General features: G+C 57.5%; 1 protein-coding gene across 4 annotated transcripts; it reads right to left on the bottom strand.

Annotated features, from left to right (window-relative positions):
- Positions 1 to 664: 664 nt before the first annotated feature.
- On the bottom strand, positions 665 to 7,660 carry LOC135403795 (steroid 21-hydroxylase). 4 transcript variants are annotated; one of them, XM_064638123.1, is made up of 10 exons: positions 7,455 to 7,660; positions 6,799 to 6,888; positions 6,152 to 6,303; positions 5,605 to 5,700; positions 5,179 to 5,286; positions 4,377 to 4,463; positions 3,864 to 4,049; positions 3,041 to 3,201; positions 1,841 to 1,944; positions 665 to 1,392 (listed from the first exon to the last, which is right to left on the bottom strand). In XM_064638123.1, the coding sequence occupies exons 1-10, from the start codon at positions 7,633 to 7,635 to the stop codon at positions 1,145 to 1,147; spliced, it is 1,413 nt and encodes a 470-aa protein (XP_064494193.1). In that variant the 5' UTR covers positions 7,636 to 7,660; the 3' UTR covers positions 665 to 1,144. The 4 variants fall into 4 exon arrangements, with proteins under 4 accessions (XP_064494193.1, XP_064494194.1, XP_064494196.1 ...); XM_064638124.1 differs by lacking the exon at positions 1,841 to 1,944; XM_064638126.1 differs by lacking the exon at positions 3,864 to 4,049.
- Between the last annotated feature and the right edge of the window lie 6,154 nt (positions 7,661 to 13,814).

Below are 13,814 nucleotides of genomic sequence, written 5' to 3'. Positions count from 1 at the left end.
CGACTTGTTTTTCTTTTCTCTCGAGGTCATATTGACCCTTCACTGTTTCCTCTTAATCAACTCGAATTATTTTCTCAATTTATCACACTCGGGATAGTGGCTCGGGGCGGGGCACTCTCCCCTCCAACTCACCAGCTCCCCTCTCCTCAAGTCCCTCTACCTCGGAATGTTGCTCTGGGGAGGGCGGTCTGCTCTCCTCTCCTCCCGCCCTCAACACATTCAAGCCAATCAGAGCGCTCTTTGCTTATGACTCATCAGTTGCCAGGCAGACCAGCAGAACCCAGCCCCCATACTAAACCAATGAAAATGCATTTCGCTCATGACTCCTCGGTTACTAGGCGGAGCAGTGCCCAGTGCACCCATGCATCTTGGCCAATCAGAGCGCGCCCTGATGACGTGTCCTCAGTTGCCGGCCCGCCCAGCAGCACGGACGAGCGCCTCGCGGGGCTGCGACCCCAACCTTGAGCCCAGCCGCCCCCCGGAAAGGGCTTTGTGGAGGGGGGAAGTGGAGATCGCCCAGGCCAGGATCCCCCAATGCTGTCCCGAGGGTCGCGGCTGTGGCAAGTGCCGAGTGTTGCCAGTCAGAGTCGGGGCGGGGCTGTAGCTTCCCGGAGTTCCGGAGGTTTTGTGGGCGGGGTCCCAGGAAGAGCCGGGACTTGCGAGGTGGGGTCAAAAGTATAACTTTTATTGGAAGGAGGTAAATGCTGCCAGTGACCCCCTCCCACTGCAGTGACCCTGGCATCGGGTGAGGGGGACCCAAGCGTCTGGGGTGTTGAATAGGGGGGACCCAGGGGTCAGGAGGGGACGGGGGGATCAGGTGGAGTCAGGTGTAATTAGTAACCGTCAAGTGGGTAGGGATGGGGTCACGCAGGGTTCAGACTGGGTCAGAAGGGGTTGGGTAGAGTCACAGCCGGGGTCATGGTTGGTGTCAAGGTGAGGCCAAGGGCTGGCAGGGGTCAGACCAGGCTCACAGCCAGGCCAAGGAGGGATCAGGGTCAGGCCGGGGTCAGGTGGGGTCAGTCAAGGGGCCGAGGTCAGCCAGTTCAGGCGGTGTCACATACGGGTCAGGTATGTTCCGAAAGGGTCAGAAAGGGTTGGGTGAGTCACAGAGTGTTCAGGAAGTCACGCAGGGGCCAGGCCAGGGTTATGGTGAGCCCGGGGGCTGGCAAGGCACCATGCGCAGATGAAATGGGGGGCAGCGCAGCACGGTTCCTGGTGACACCCCAAGTCCCGGCAGTCCCTCCGGGCCCGGCTCCAGCCGGAACTCTCGCAGGATCAGCCCCAGGAACACGAAGAGCTCGGCCCGCGCCAGCGCCTCTCCCGGGCACGATCGTGCCCCGCAGCCAAACGGCAGCAGCGACCGCCACGGAGCGCCCGGGGACAGGAACCGCTCTGGGGGGGGGGAGCAGAGGACAGGTTTGGGGGGCCTCCATGGGGATGAGGGAGACACACAGGTTTGGGGGGGAGTCCGGGAGGATGGGAGGATTCAGGAGTTTGGGGTGGACCCACAGATCTGGAAGGAACCCCAGGGTTCAGGACAAGGGCACAGGGGTTTGGAGGATGACCCAAGGGGGTCAGGGGAAACCCACATGTTTGGGGAGGAGTCAGACACCTGAGGGAAGTCCCGGGGGCTCGGGGGGAACCAGGAGGACCCACAGGTTTTGGAGAGTACCCAGATGTATGGGGAGAACCCAGGGGGATGGAGGACCCACATGTTTGCAGGAGGCCCTAGGTTTTTGGACTGGACCCAGGGGATAAGGGGACTGGGAGGGGACAGGGGTTCAGGGGGAGAACCCCAGGGTTTTGGAAGGGCCCCGGGGGTGCAGGGGTACCCACATACCAGGCAGGAAGGCCTCGGGCTGCTGCCAGATGACAGGGTCCTGCTGGGCTGCCAGCAGGTTGGGGACCAGGATGGTGCCAGCCACTATGGGGAGCCCTCCGAGGCTGGGGGGAACAGAGGGTCACTGAGATGGACTGAGATCTGCTGTGGGCTTTGCTGAGGGCTACTGAGAGCTACTGGGGCCATACTGGGACCTGCTGGTGCCATAGTGGAACCTACTGAGGCCACACAGGGACCTGCTGGGGCTATGCTGGGGCTATACTGGGGCTCTCTGGGGTCTTCTGGGATCTACTGGATGTCTACAGGGTCCATACTGGAATCTGCTAGGGGCTACTGGGAGCTATTGAGTGTCTATTGGGGTCTACTGGGGTCATACAGAGACCTGCTGGGGCCATACTGGGGTTCTCTGGGGTCTACTGGTACTCTTTGGGGGTTACTGGATGCTTATTGAGGTCTAATGGGGCCACACTCAGACTTACTGGGGCCTTACTGGAACCTTCTGCTGGAATCTTCTGGGCTCTGATGGGGACTACTGGGATCTACTGGGTGTCTCTTAGGGTCTACTGCAGTCTGCTGGGACCAGTTGGGGCCTACTGGGACGTACTGGGGTCATACTGGGGCCTACTGGAGGTCTACTGGGGCCACACTGAGACCTGATGGGTCTTACTAGAATTTATTGGGGTCTACTGGGCGGTACTGGGATCTACTGGGATTTGCTAGGTTCTACTGGGATTTACTGGGTTCTCCTGGACTCTACTGGTGACGCTGAGTAGTCCCTATTGGTATGTAGTGATTCCTTCCAGTTCCCCCTGGTCCTGACTGGATTCTCCTGGGCCCTACTGGGACTTACTGGGACCTACTGGGCCCTAAAAGGACTTACTGAGCCATACTGGTCTATTGGCATCTACTGGGGTTTACTGGGGCCCTGCTGGGGTCTACTGGGCCTTTGTGGGCCCTGCTGAGAGTAACAGGGACCTGATGGATCTGTTTGGGTCTACTGGGGCCATACTGGGACCTAATGGGTCTTACTGAGCTCTGCTGTGGTTTAGTGGGTCCTACTGGGACTTACTGGGGTCTACTGGGCCCTACTGGGTTCTCCTGGACCCTATTGATGATGTCAAGTGGTCCCTACTTGTCTGTAGTGGTTCCTCCCAGCCCCCCTCCTTACACTGGCCATTCTCATCCTGTACTGGTCTGTACCTGGTGTGGCGCAGGGCACAGTGAGGCAGCCCCAGGGGTGCGGGAGGCCGCAGCCGCAGGGTCTCACTAACGGTGGCCTGAAGGAGGGGCAGGCGTCCCGTGTCCCCTGGCCCGGGGGGACCCTGTAGCCCCCTGAGCTCCGCCCGCAGCCGCGCCTGCAGCTGCACAGGTGAGACACAGGTGTGCACAGGTGTGTCATGTCTGTCACAGGGTGTTGAGGGTGGGGGCACCCAGGGGGCACACAGTGGCAATGGGGTGACAGAGGGACCCTCCTGAACCCCAGACCCTCTCAAACCTGTCCCTGGGACTCCAAGTCCTCCAAAGCCTCCCCCTGCTTCGGGGACCCCCATGAACCCCCAGACCCCCCAGACCTGCTCCTGTGACCCCAAAATATTCCCAAACCTGCCCCTCTCCCAGTCTTGGGGACCCCACGAGCCCCCAGGCCCTGCCCAAGCCCCCAAACCTGCCCTGGAACCTCCAGACCCCACCTCCAAACCTGCCTCTCCCTCTGCCTTGGAGATGCCCCCACCAAACATCAGAGACCCCTGAACCCCCAGACCTGCCCCTTGGGACTCTCCCTCCCCAGATCCTAAGCCACCCCTCCATGGAAACCCCAAACCAAGGAACCACATAGGGACACAGACACAGCTGTGACACGGCTGTGATACGTGTGTGGCATCTCAGGCCTAGGGGACAGTGGTGGCCACAAGGTACACATGGGACACATGTGGAGACATGAGACCCACCCATGGACATGCATTGGGGCTTGGACATGGTTGTGACATGTGTCACATGGCTGTGACATGTGTCACATGTGTGTCACCTCAGGGCGGTGCAGCAGGAAGGCCACAGCCCAGCCCAGTGCAGCCGCTGTCGTCTCGGTGCCCCCGATGAACAGGTCGACCAGCGCCATGTGCAGCCGGAGGGGGCTCAGGGGAGCCCCCTGCACTCCGGGATCACGCCCCAGCAGTGCCCCCAAAACTGTGTCTGAGGGGGGGGAGGGACACTCCTGGGGAAGGGGGGACACGTGTTGTGAGTGTTCCCCTGACCCCTTGTTGCCCCCAAACATGGGGGTCCCTCCCAAAGCTCTGGGTCCCCCCAAACCTCTGGCTCCCCCCGAACCCCTGGTGTTCCTCCAAGACCCCCTAGGTCCCCCTAATCCCTTGGGTCACCCCAAAAATGCAGGTCCTCCCAAAACCCTGGGAACCCCCAGACCCACAGGTATCCCCAAAACCCCTGGGATCCCCAAACCCCTGGTTTCTGCTCCACAACCCCTCATTCCCCCCCCAACACCTTATTCTCACGAAACCCCTCCTGATCCCTGGTTGCCCCCCACCTGGTGCCGCCGGATCTGGGCCTCCACAAAGGCGTCACGGTGTTGGACAAGCCGCAGCAGCTCCCGCAGCCCCGGGTTGGGTAGGGCCTGGGCAAAGGGACCCCATAAAGACCCCCTGACCTCCGAGAGACACTCCCTCCCCCAGAGATGCCCCATAACTCCCCTCAGCCCCAGAAAAACCCTATGCGTGGTCCCCTGGGCCATACAGACCCTATAGGTGCCCCTCCAACTATATAAACTCACCTGAGTTCCTATAGGCACCCCCAGCTCCACAGAGACCTCACACACATCCTCCATATAGACCACCCCAGTCCTATAGAGACCCCATAACTGCCCCTCCCAGCCTCGCAGTGCTCCCCAACACCATATAGACCCTGTAACACCCTCCCCAGCTCCATATAGACACTATAACACCCCTCCCAGCCCCACGTTCCTTCACCCAGATCCACATCCCCCTCAGCCCCACAGAGACCCTATTATACCCCTCCCAGGGCCATACAGCCTCTCCCCAGCCCCATAAAGACCACCCAAGCCCCATATGGATCCTGTATGCCCCCTGCCAGCCCCACATACCCTCCCCCAGCCCCATATAGAACCTGTGACACCTCCCAGCCCCATAGCCCACCCTCGGCCCTATAGACACCCCCCCCCCTTCCCCAGGACCCTATGGCCCCCCAGGGGCCCCCATAGAGCCCCATAGTCCCCGCACTGCTCCCATAGGGCTCTGTAGCCTCCCCTAGGCCCCAAAGATGCTCATAGTGTCCCCATAGTGCCCCATAGCCCCCTCCCCCCTCCAGCTCACCCGCAGTGGGGGCAGCAGATCAAGAGCCCGCACAGTGCTGCGCCCCCAAACCTGCAGCAGCTCCCCCAGACAGCAGGAGAAGGCCCGGAGTTCCCCTGGGGGGGGCACCTGGGAGAGGACACACCTGGGTACTCCTCACTACCCCTAGCTTCACCCTGGATCCCCCCAGAACACCCCAAACATAGCTCCAGACACTTGGGTCCCCTCAAACTTCTGGTGCCCCCAAACTCCTGCCAGCCCCCCCCCCAAACACCTGGGTGTCCCCTTCACAAACTTCTGGACCTCCCCAAACCCCTTGGCCCCCCTGAACCTCTGGGCCCCTCAAACACCTGGGTACTCCAGGGGTCCCTCCAAACCCCTGGGCCCCCGTGAAAACCCGGGTCCCCCCCAAACCCTGCCCCCATCCCAGAGACCCACAGTCCCCACCAGGTCCCCGAAGAGGAGGCGTGCGATGGTGCTGCAAGTGTGGAACGTGAACACCTCAGAAGGGTCCAGGGGGGCTCCCCCATGGGAACGCAGCTCCTGAGGGAAAGCGGGGGTCAGGGGAGGTCCTTGGGGGAATTGTGGGTGCTCCAGGAGGGTTACTGGGGAGCTATAACAGGGATTTGAGGTGTCCCAGGAGGGTATTGGTGGGCTCTAAGGGTGGCTTGGGGGGTCCCAGGGGAGGAGTGGGGGGCTCTCGGGGGAATTGGGGTGCAGAGCATGGAGGTTGGGTGCAGGCAGCCGAGTTTGGGGGTCAGTTTTCAGGTGCAGGGGCATGGTTACCATGCACGGGTGGGGTTTGGGTGCAGTGAGTGGGCTTTAAGGTATCAGTTTTGGGTGGGGTTTTGCTGGTCAGTTTTGCATGGGGATCTGGTTTTGGATGCATGGGAGTATAACTTTCGGGGAAGCTCAGCTTTTCGGGGGGCTCAGATTCAGAGGGGTTACTTTTGGGGCAGGGTCAGTTTTAGGGGTGTCAGTTTTGGGGTCCCACCTCACACAACTCCTGGCCCTGCAGCCAAAGGAGGGGCCCGAGCTGTGTCCCAGCCCGTGCCAGTGCCCCCCGGGCTGCTCCCCGCTGCTGCCGCCAGCCAGGGCATGGGCCCCCCAACGCCAGGTCCTGGCCTCCATGCGACACCAGTGACCCTGGGGTAGGCAGAGGGGTCAGGGACCCCCACAGACCCCCCAGCCCCCAAAGGCACCCCCCTCCATTGAACCAAGGGTACCCTGCAGGGCCACCCTATCCCACAGAACCTCCTTCAAGCCCATAGCCCCACCCATAGGTCCCCCTCATTCCCACCAGCGACCCTAGGAGGAAAGAAGGGGGTGTCTGGGAGGGGCAGGGACCCCCAGAGACCCCTCCAGTCCTCCACTGGAGGCACTCCGCTTGGATCAGGGGTATCCCAGGACCCCCAGAACTGACAGCACTTACATCCCCAACCTCATAGGGACCCTCCTAAATCCCATAGTGACCCCTCCAATGCCACAGGAACCCCCCAAAACCTTATAGGGCCCCTCCACCCCATAGGAGCCCCCCAAACCCCATAGCGATACTCTTCAGTTCCCATAGAAACTCCCCAACGCCCCTAGGAACCCCTCCAAACCCCCCATAGCACACCCAGCTCTCCCCGCCCCCCATACCCAGGTAACTGGGGGGGCGCCCCAGCCAGTCCCCACAGTGCCGGACCAGTGCCTCCCGTATGATCCCCGCCGAACTCAGCACCAGTACGTCTGGGGGGAAGAGGAGGGGCTGGGGGGAACCTCAAAACTGGAGGGGGATCCCAAACCAGGGAGGGAAGCCCTGGGGTGGGATTTGGGGGGGGGGGCAGTCCCAGGGAAGGGTTGGGGATTGGGGGATCCCCAAGGGCATTAGGAAGGAGCAGGTTTGAGGGGGGACTGGGGTCCCAGGGCAGGTTTTAGAGGTTGGGGGGACCCTCGCGGCGGGGTGGAGGGGCTGGTTTGGGGGTGCATTGGGGTGCCAGAGCCGGTTCCCATTCCGATTGGGAGGGAATCTAGGGTGTCGGGGGGTCCCCAAAGAGGGGGGAGAGGCAGGTTTGGGGTGTTGGGGCGTCCCCTAGGGAAGGTGAGGGGGAGATTTGGGGGTTAGGGGGTCCAAGACAGGGTTTGGGGTTCGGAGTGGTCCCCAAGACAGAGGCAGGGGCAGGTTTGGGGAGTCCCCGAGGGCGGAGGAAAGAAGAAGGTAGGATGTGGAAGGGGGCGCGCGGGGGAGTCCCAGGGCAGGTCTGGGAGAGGTCGGGGCGGGGGAGGCGTGTTGGGGTTGTCCCCTCTCCACTCACCGCGCCCCCCCAAGCGCATGCGCAGCAGCGGCCCGCGCCGCCGCGCCAGGCGGCTTAGGTGCAGCGCCCCCTGCGGGTGCAGCAGGTGCAGCGCCCCCCAGCGCCCCGCGCCTCGCCTCAGCAGCGCCGCCAGCGGCGGCAGCAGGAGCAGCAGGAGCAGCAGCAGCGCCGCGGCCGCCATCGCCCTTGCGGGGCGCCCGGGCAGGCTCCTTACCGGGGGGCAACGGAAACCTCGCAGGCGGCCACCGCCACTATAAAGGTGGGCCCAAAGCCCCGCCCCATAAAGGGCCCCCCCCGAGGCTCCGCCCTCCGTAGGGGACCTCCGAAGTCCCCTCGCTCGTTAAGCTCCGCCCCGCACCGGCAGCTCAGCCATGAGGTAGGGGATCCCTATGCCCTGAACAGCGTCCCCTGGGGGTGCCTGCCCCCAGTTCCCCCCCACTCCGGCAGCAACGCTTGAGGGTCACAGACGTGTATTGGGGTGTGGTAGCGCTGGAGACGGTCCCCCAACAGAGTGAGGGTCCTAGGAGGATCCCCTTGGGGGTGGTGTCCCCATGAAGGGGTACTGGGGTGTCACGGATGGGGGTCTCTAACAAACTGAGGGGTGCCGGGGTCAGGAAGGGAACCCCCCACCCTGGATAGAGGTCCCTTTGGGGAAGACCTCGTGGGGGGGTATTGGGGAAGAGGGTGAGGGGATGGGGGGAACGCATCTCAGTGTGGAGGTCTCGTAGGGGTCCCCCATAAGATTAGGAGTGTGAAGGTGTCAGGATGGGGGCCTCAGGGTGGGGGTCTTGATGGAATGGTCCTGGGGGCTGGATCCAGGTATGGGGATCCCAGGGCTGTCCCACTCAGACATCACCCCCCAGATGCCCCACAGGTGCCAGGCCAGCAGCAGGTCCTTGAGGAACAAGGTGATGCAACAGGTGTGCGGCAAGCACAGGTACATGTCCTCCAGCAGCACACTGTCACCCGCACCCCAAAACCCCTCAGCACCCCCAACCACCCCACAGCCTCCTCCAGGGGCAGCAACCCTGCAAAATACACCTCCAGGGGACAGTGTCCCTCCAAACCCAAACACAGTGAACTCAACACCCTGCTCCCCTAAAAGTGGAGAGGGGGCTCCAACACCCAGCAATGCTCTTCCCACACCTTGACAGCCCCCCCTGGGGAAAAGTGACCCCTCAGTATCCTCAGGTCTCTCAGAGACTCCCCCAACACCCATGGGAACCCCCTCTCCCAGCACCCATAGTACTGCCCTAGCCCCCCGGAACACCGCCCCATCCATGTACATCCTCCTAGACTCCCCCCTTCAGGTCCCAGAAGACCCCCAAAATTCTCAGTCCCCATGGCCCCCCCTCAGCCCCAATAGCCCCACCCTTAGCAACCATAGAGACCCTCCTAAATGTCCCCAGCCCCACAGAGACACCCCCAGCACCCATAGGACCCCTCCCCAGCATTTATGAGATCCCCCTCAGCACCCCTGGGACCTTTCCCACCCCCTAAGCCCCCTGGATTCCCCCACAGTACCCACAGAATCCCCCACAGCCCCTCTGGGACACAGCCCCCCCAGCATCCACAGCTCCCTGCCAAACACCCATCTGAGGCGGGGGGACACAAGGACATCAGGAGGGACACAGGGCCATCGAGCGATACACAAGGACATCGGGGGAGGACAAGGCCACCACGTCATAGGGAGGGAGTGAGGGGACAACAAGGACATGTGGTAGCTGGAACAGCATGAAGGGGGAGACCTCTGGGGAGGGGGGTGGTCCCCAGGGTTTCCATGGAGTGTTTGAGGGGTCCCAGGGTGGATTTGGGATGTCCCAGGGGCTTCCCAGCAGCTGTTTGGGGGTCCCAGGCTGGATTTAGGGGATCTGGAGGGCAAGTGTGGAATCCCAGGAGGGTACTGGAGGGTGTTTGGGGGATCTCGGGGTGGATTTAGAGGAATCTGAAGAGGGATGGAGGGTCCCACAGGGGTTCCCAGGGACTTTGAGGCGTTCTAGGGTGGATTTAGGGGGTCTGGAGGGGGTTGGAGAGCCCCAGCAGGTGTTTGGCGGGGGTGAGAGAGTCCTAGATCAGATTTGAGGGGTGCCAGAGATGTCTGAGTGGGTAGGGGGCATTATGGGAGGTCTTGTGGTGGATTTGGGGGTAAGGATGTCTTGAGGTGGATTTGGAGGGTCCCAGGTGGTGTTTTGGGGTGGGGAGGGCTGGAGGGTCCCAGAGTAGATCTGGGGGATCTGGGGGAGGTTGGGAGGATCCCAGGGGTTGGGATATGAGGGGTGCAGAGTGGATTTGGGTAGTCTGAGGGGCTGCAGTGTCCCAGGGGATGTTTGACAGGTGGTCCTGCGGGGAGTGGGGGTTTCCAGGGTTGATTGGGGCCTGGTTGGATTTGGGAGACCAAGGGGGTACCAGGGGGGTGTGGAGGGTCCTGGAGGGGTGTTGGGGATCCTGGGGTGGATTTGAGAGAGTCCCACAGGGGCTGTTGGTGTGCATCCCTGGGGGGTCTGGGGAACACTGGGAGTCCTGAGTTGGATTTGGAGGAGTTCCAGGGGGTGTTTGGGAGGGTCCGGGGGGGATTTGGGGGATCCCAGGGTAGATTTTAGGGGTCCCAAGGGGGGGTTGGGGGATCCCAGAGTGGATTTGGAGGGGTTCTGAGAGGATTTGTGGGGTCCCAGGGGAGTTTGGGAGTCCTTGGGGGATACTGGGGGGTCCTGGGGAGGCAGGTGTCACAATCCACTAGTCAGGAGCACAATGTTCATTGTAAATTCTTGTCATGCTGAACGAAGACCCCAGACAGGTGTCAGGGAACTTCTGTGTACAGTCATTTTCACTCTGGCAACGAACCACTGTTTAGACTCAAAAGATGTTGGCCAACAAGCCCTTAAATTTTACAAACACTTCAACAAGTGTGAGCTAACAAGCCCTGAATTTTTGCAGTACACTTCATCTTCATCTTCATCTTCATGGCTGGGCTTCGCGAACGAAGATTTGGGAAGGCTCTATCCACATTTGCTACAGGCGCGCTGGTGACTTATGAGGCCAATCCGTGACAGACATATCCGATTGCAAAAGGCACAGCAGAAAGACTCCTTAGACACTTCAATAAGCTCTGAATAAGCAACACTACTTCTCAAAGTTGCTGGCCACCAAGCCACTACACACTTCCACAAGCTCCCCACTCCCACAGCAAATTTCTGTATGGAGTATGGGGTAGAATATGATAATTGCTCTTTACCCAGACAAAGCAAGGGGGGAGACAAATAAAGGCAGAAGAGAGGGAGAGAACAAAGGTTACCAGTCCTTAGATCCCACATTTATCCCACCGCATGGATGGTCCAGAGTTGAGGTGGTGAGACAAAGAAAAAGAGAGGGAAAAGAGAAGAGAGGGGACTGATCCACTTCCTTTCATAGTTAACCTGTTGCGGCCTCTCATGTAAACTAGATTTTTCACGCTGTTTTGGTTTGTGCATGAACAGCCAGCCCTCTGAGCCCTCCAAGACATGAGTCAGGGGGGACTGAGCATGACTCTCAAGGTGGAGCAGGAAGCTGGCTCAACAGAGATGGGGAAGTTGTCTCACCTCTGCAGGACCCTCTCTTCCAATCACAAGTTTCCTGTAGCGACAGTCAGAATGTTTGAGACAAAACATGCATATGCCTGGTCCTCCACTCCAATCCGTAGCTCAAACATTCCTTACTGTTGATTGGGCATAGGGCTCATCTTCAGCTGCAGTGATCTTTATGTAGCAGAGAGAGGGAGAGAACTGGGAGGAAGCAGAAGACAGTAAGCAGCCAATCATACAGCAAATAAGGGCCATGCCCATCATTTAAAACAGAAATCCAACCAATGTTGTGCTCCCAATTTGTGATAACCCCTTTCTCCACCCTATGAGCCCCAAAAATTTTAAAAGAGAAGAAATCTGCAGTCCAAGGTACAATTCATTGCATCAGTCCTTTGGTTGCATTGATAAGAATAGTTCAGCTGTCTGGCCTTCATCTTTGCTTGGGCCTCTTTGAAATTGTAGCATTGTGGATGGTGACGCAGCACTCCCTGTTGATGAGGCTGAGTATCCCATGTACCCCTTAATAATCGGGTGTGCTGCAGCACATCAATCTCTCAGAGGTTGTTAAATTGAACACTCTGATATGACACAGGGAAGGAATTCCAATACTGCATTTCAATCCAGCATGGTATTCCTGTGTTAGATAGGAATAAAATTTTCCAGCTGAACACCTCCAAGCCAGCCCCAAATGGACTGTATATTTTGCCATTTTACAATTATAGGTGTTAGTAAGACTCAGGATATTTATTTGTAGTTCTGTATACAGGCCAATTTCTTTTATGGGGCACCACACTGAGAAATGTATGAGGTGTTGATGCCATTACAATTACAAGTACGCGTATTTCTACTCAAAGTTCCAATGCTAGATATAAACCATGTTTCAGATGGGGTGTTCCCAGGTCAAGTGTTACAAGTAATAAACATCACAGCAAACAAATTCATAGGCAACAGAATCTTAGTCCTTCCTGTGTAAACCAGGAGATGGCAAGGCAAAGCCCTTGGATGTGAGACCCCCATATTCTTACAAGTTGTTGCATTAGTTTCCAAGCTAAGTTTGGCATCTTATTACAGTAGTTTACATTTAACAGGAACAAGGCACAAAGGACATATTGCCAAAAGATCCTGGTCAATAGCAATAGGTACAAATTATAAAACCACCAGGAAAACAACAATACAAGGTCAAAATTCCTGACATTAACATCAATCTATAGTACAAGGTTAATTGCTCCATTGTAGTTCTTGTAGGAAAGGAGAAAGGGAAAATGCCCAGTCCTAAACTGGTGGTTAAAAAGAAGGCGCTATCCATTTGATGTAGATACAATACTCTTTATCATGGACATAAACATCTACCCACGAATAACTGCCCAGTTGTGTTTTAAATCACTGTTCCAATAGTGGATGAGTCCACTAAAACTGGCTGTCTTGGGTGGTGCTTCAGTTTACCTGGATCTTTACTTTCCCTTTTGTGAAAGATTCAATTAATCCTGTCTCCCTTGGCCCACTCCTGTACCATACCAACAGTGCAGTGGTTGCTGGCTTAGAATCCATTGGAACTGGATGGAACTGGACTTGGGTAAATAACTGAACAACCATTTTAAAACTCTTTGTGTGCTTTCGTCTGTGGCTTAACTAACATAGTCTGCTTGGGTTAGTCCAGGTACAATCTCCACATTTGAGGTGGGAATACTTACAGGGCCTCCCTTCTCCTCATTTAACTGATCCTGCAATAACTTTGATATCTCAGTCACGCTTTAAGTCACTGTTTTGGTAGCAATTTGCTGACCTTGACCATTGTTTCTGGTTTCAGTTTTAATTGGGAGTCCAGATTCTACATCCTGCAATTCCTCTCTCTCTCATACACATCCCAAAGCTCCCCCTGAAGCCTCCTAATATGATTGCATTTGGCAGCAAGCAGCCCTTCTGCATGCAGCCTCTTTTCCTGATTACGCTCAGCAACAACCATCACCTTTTCCTGAAGCCTGCTCCCCCTCTCCAGGGGATCTAAACCCCCTGACCAATAGGCAGCCCTTTGGGTTAGGCACCAGAGTTCACAGGAATCATTTACACTTAGGAAAATCCCCGGTTCCCAGTATCCCTGGGCCTCCTCTTTTCATCTTCTTTATGCTCCACAGCAGCTGCTGCCTGCACTTTTTCAGTGTCTCTCTTCTCCATAGTTGGCTCCTTTTCTGTTGCTTCAGCTGCCTGCACTTGTGGCTCTCCCTTCTCTTCCACAACTACTTCTCCAACCTCTTTTGCTTCCTCGTCCAACACTCCTGTCTCTCTCTCTTTCTCCTCATCCTCCTCAACCACTCTTACTTTCAATTCCCCCCAGGTTAGTCACTCTCTTTGTTTCTAAGAGTTTTGCAGGCTGATCAAGTCTCTCACTGATTCTTTATCTGAGCAGTTAAGTCCTCGTACTCCCCCCTGCCAGCTTCTCATTCCTGCCAATGTATGCCTCTCTCCAATGCCTCTTTCAATGTATTCTGCCTCTTGACAGCCTTACAAAGTTTGATGTGCATTTGTCTGGTATGGTCCCTTTCCACATGCCACAGAGATTCCAGTTTCCCTCTCTCATTTTGCTCTCTGTCTGAATGTTTTTGTATAAATTTGTCTGTCTTGTTTTGCTCTCTATCCAAATGTTTTAGTGAGGAGTCATGAATCCTTTTATCCTTACCATCAGCACAACACAATATGCCACATATGAAGATGAGGATGGGGCAAGCATTGTCTCGAGCTGGTTCCTCACCAGGGGATCCCAAATAAAGAAATCCCTGGGCAAGGACACCCCAACAAGCTCCACTTC

The sequence above is a fragment of the Pseudopipra pipra genome, chromosome 28 (genome assembly GCF_036250125.1).
Source record: "Pseudopipra pipra isolate bDixPip1 chromosome 28, bDixPip1.hap1, whole genome shotgun sequence".
In the NCBI taxonomy this organism is placed as follows: Eukaryota; Metazoa; Chordata; class Aves; order Passeriformes; family Pipridae; genus Pseudopipra; species Pseudopipra pipra.
This window is presented reverse-complemented; position numbering and strand designations above follow the sequence as displayed.

Excerpts from the sequence above, each read along its gene's own strand:
- LOC135403795 (XM_064638123.1), bottom strand. The coding sequence starts at position 7,635 with ATGGCGGCCGCGGCGCTGCTGCTGCTCCTGCTGCTCCTGCTGCCGCCG. Across the intron at positions 6,889-7,454 it reads CATGCGCTTGGGGGGGCGCG|ACGTACTGGTGCTGAGTTCG; the intron begins GTGAGTGGAGAG and ends TCTTCCCCCCAG. Across the intron at positions 1,945-3,040 it reads TGTGCCCTGCGCCACACCAG|CCTCGGAGGGCTCCCCATAG; the intron begins GTACAGACCAGT and ends TGTTCCCCCCAG.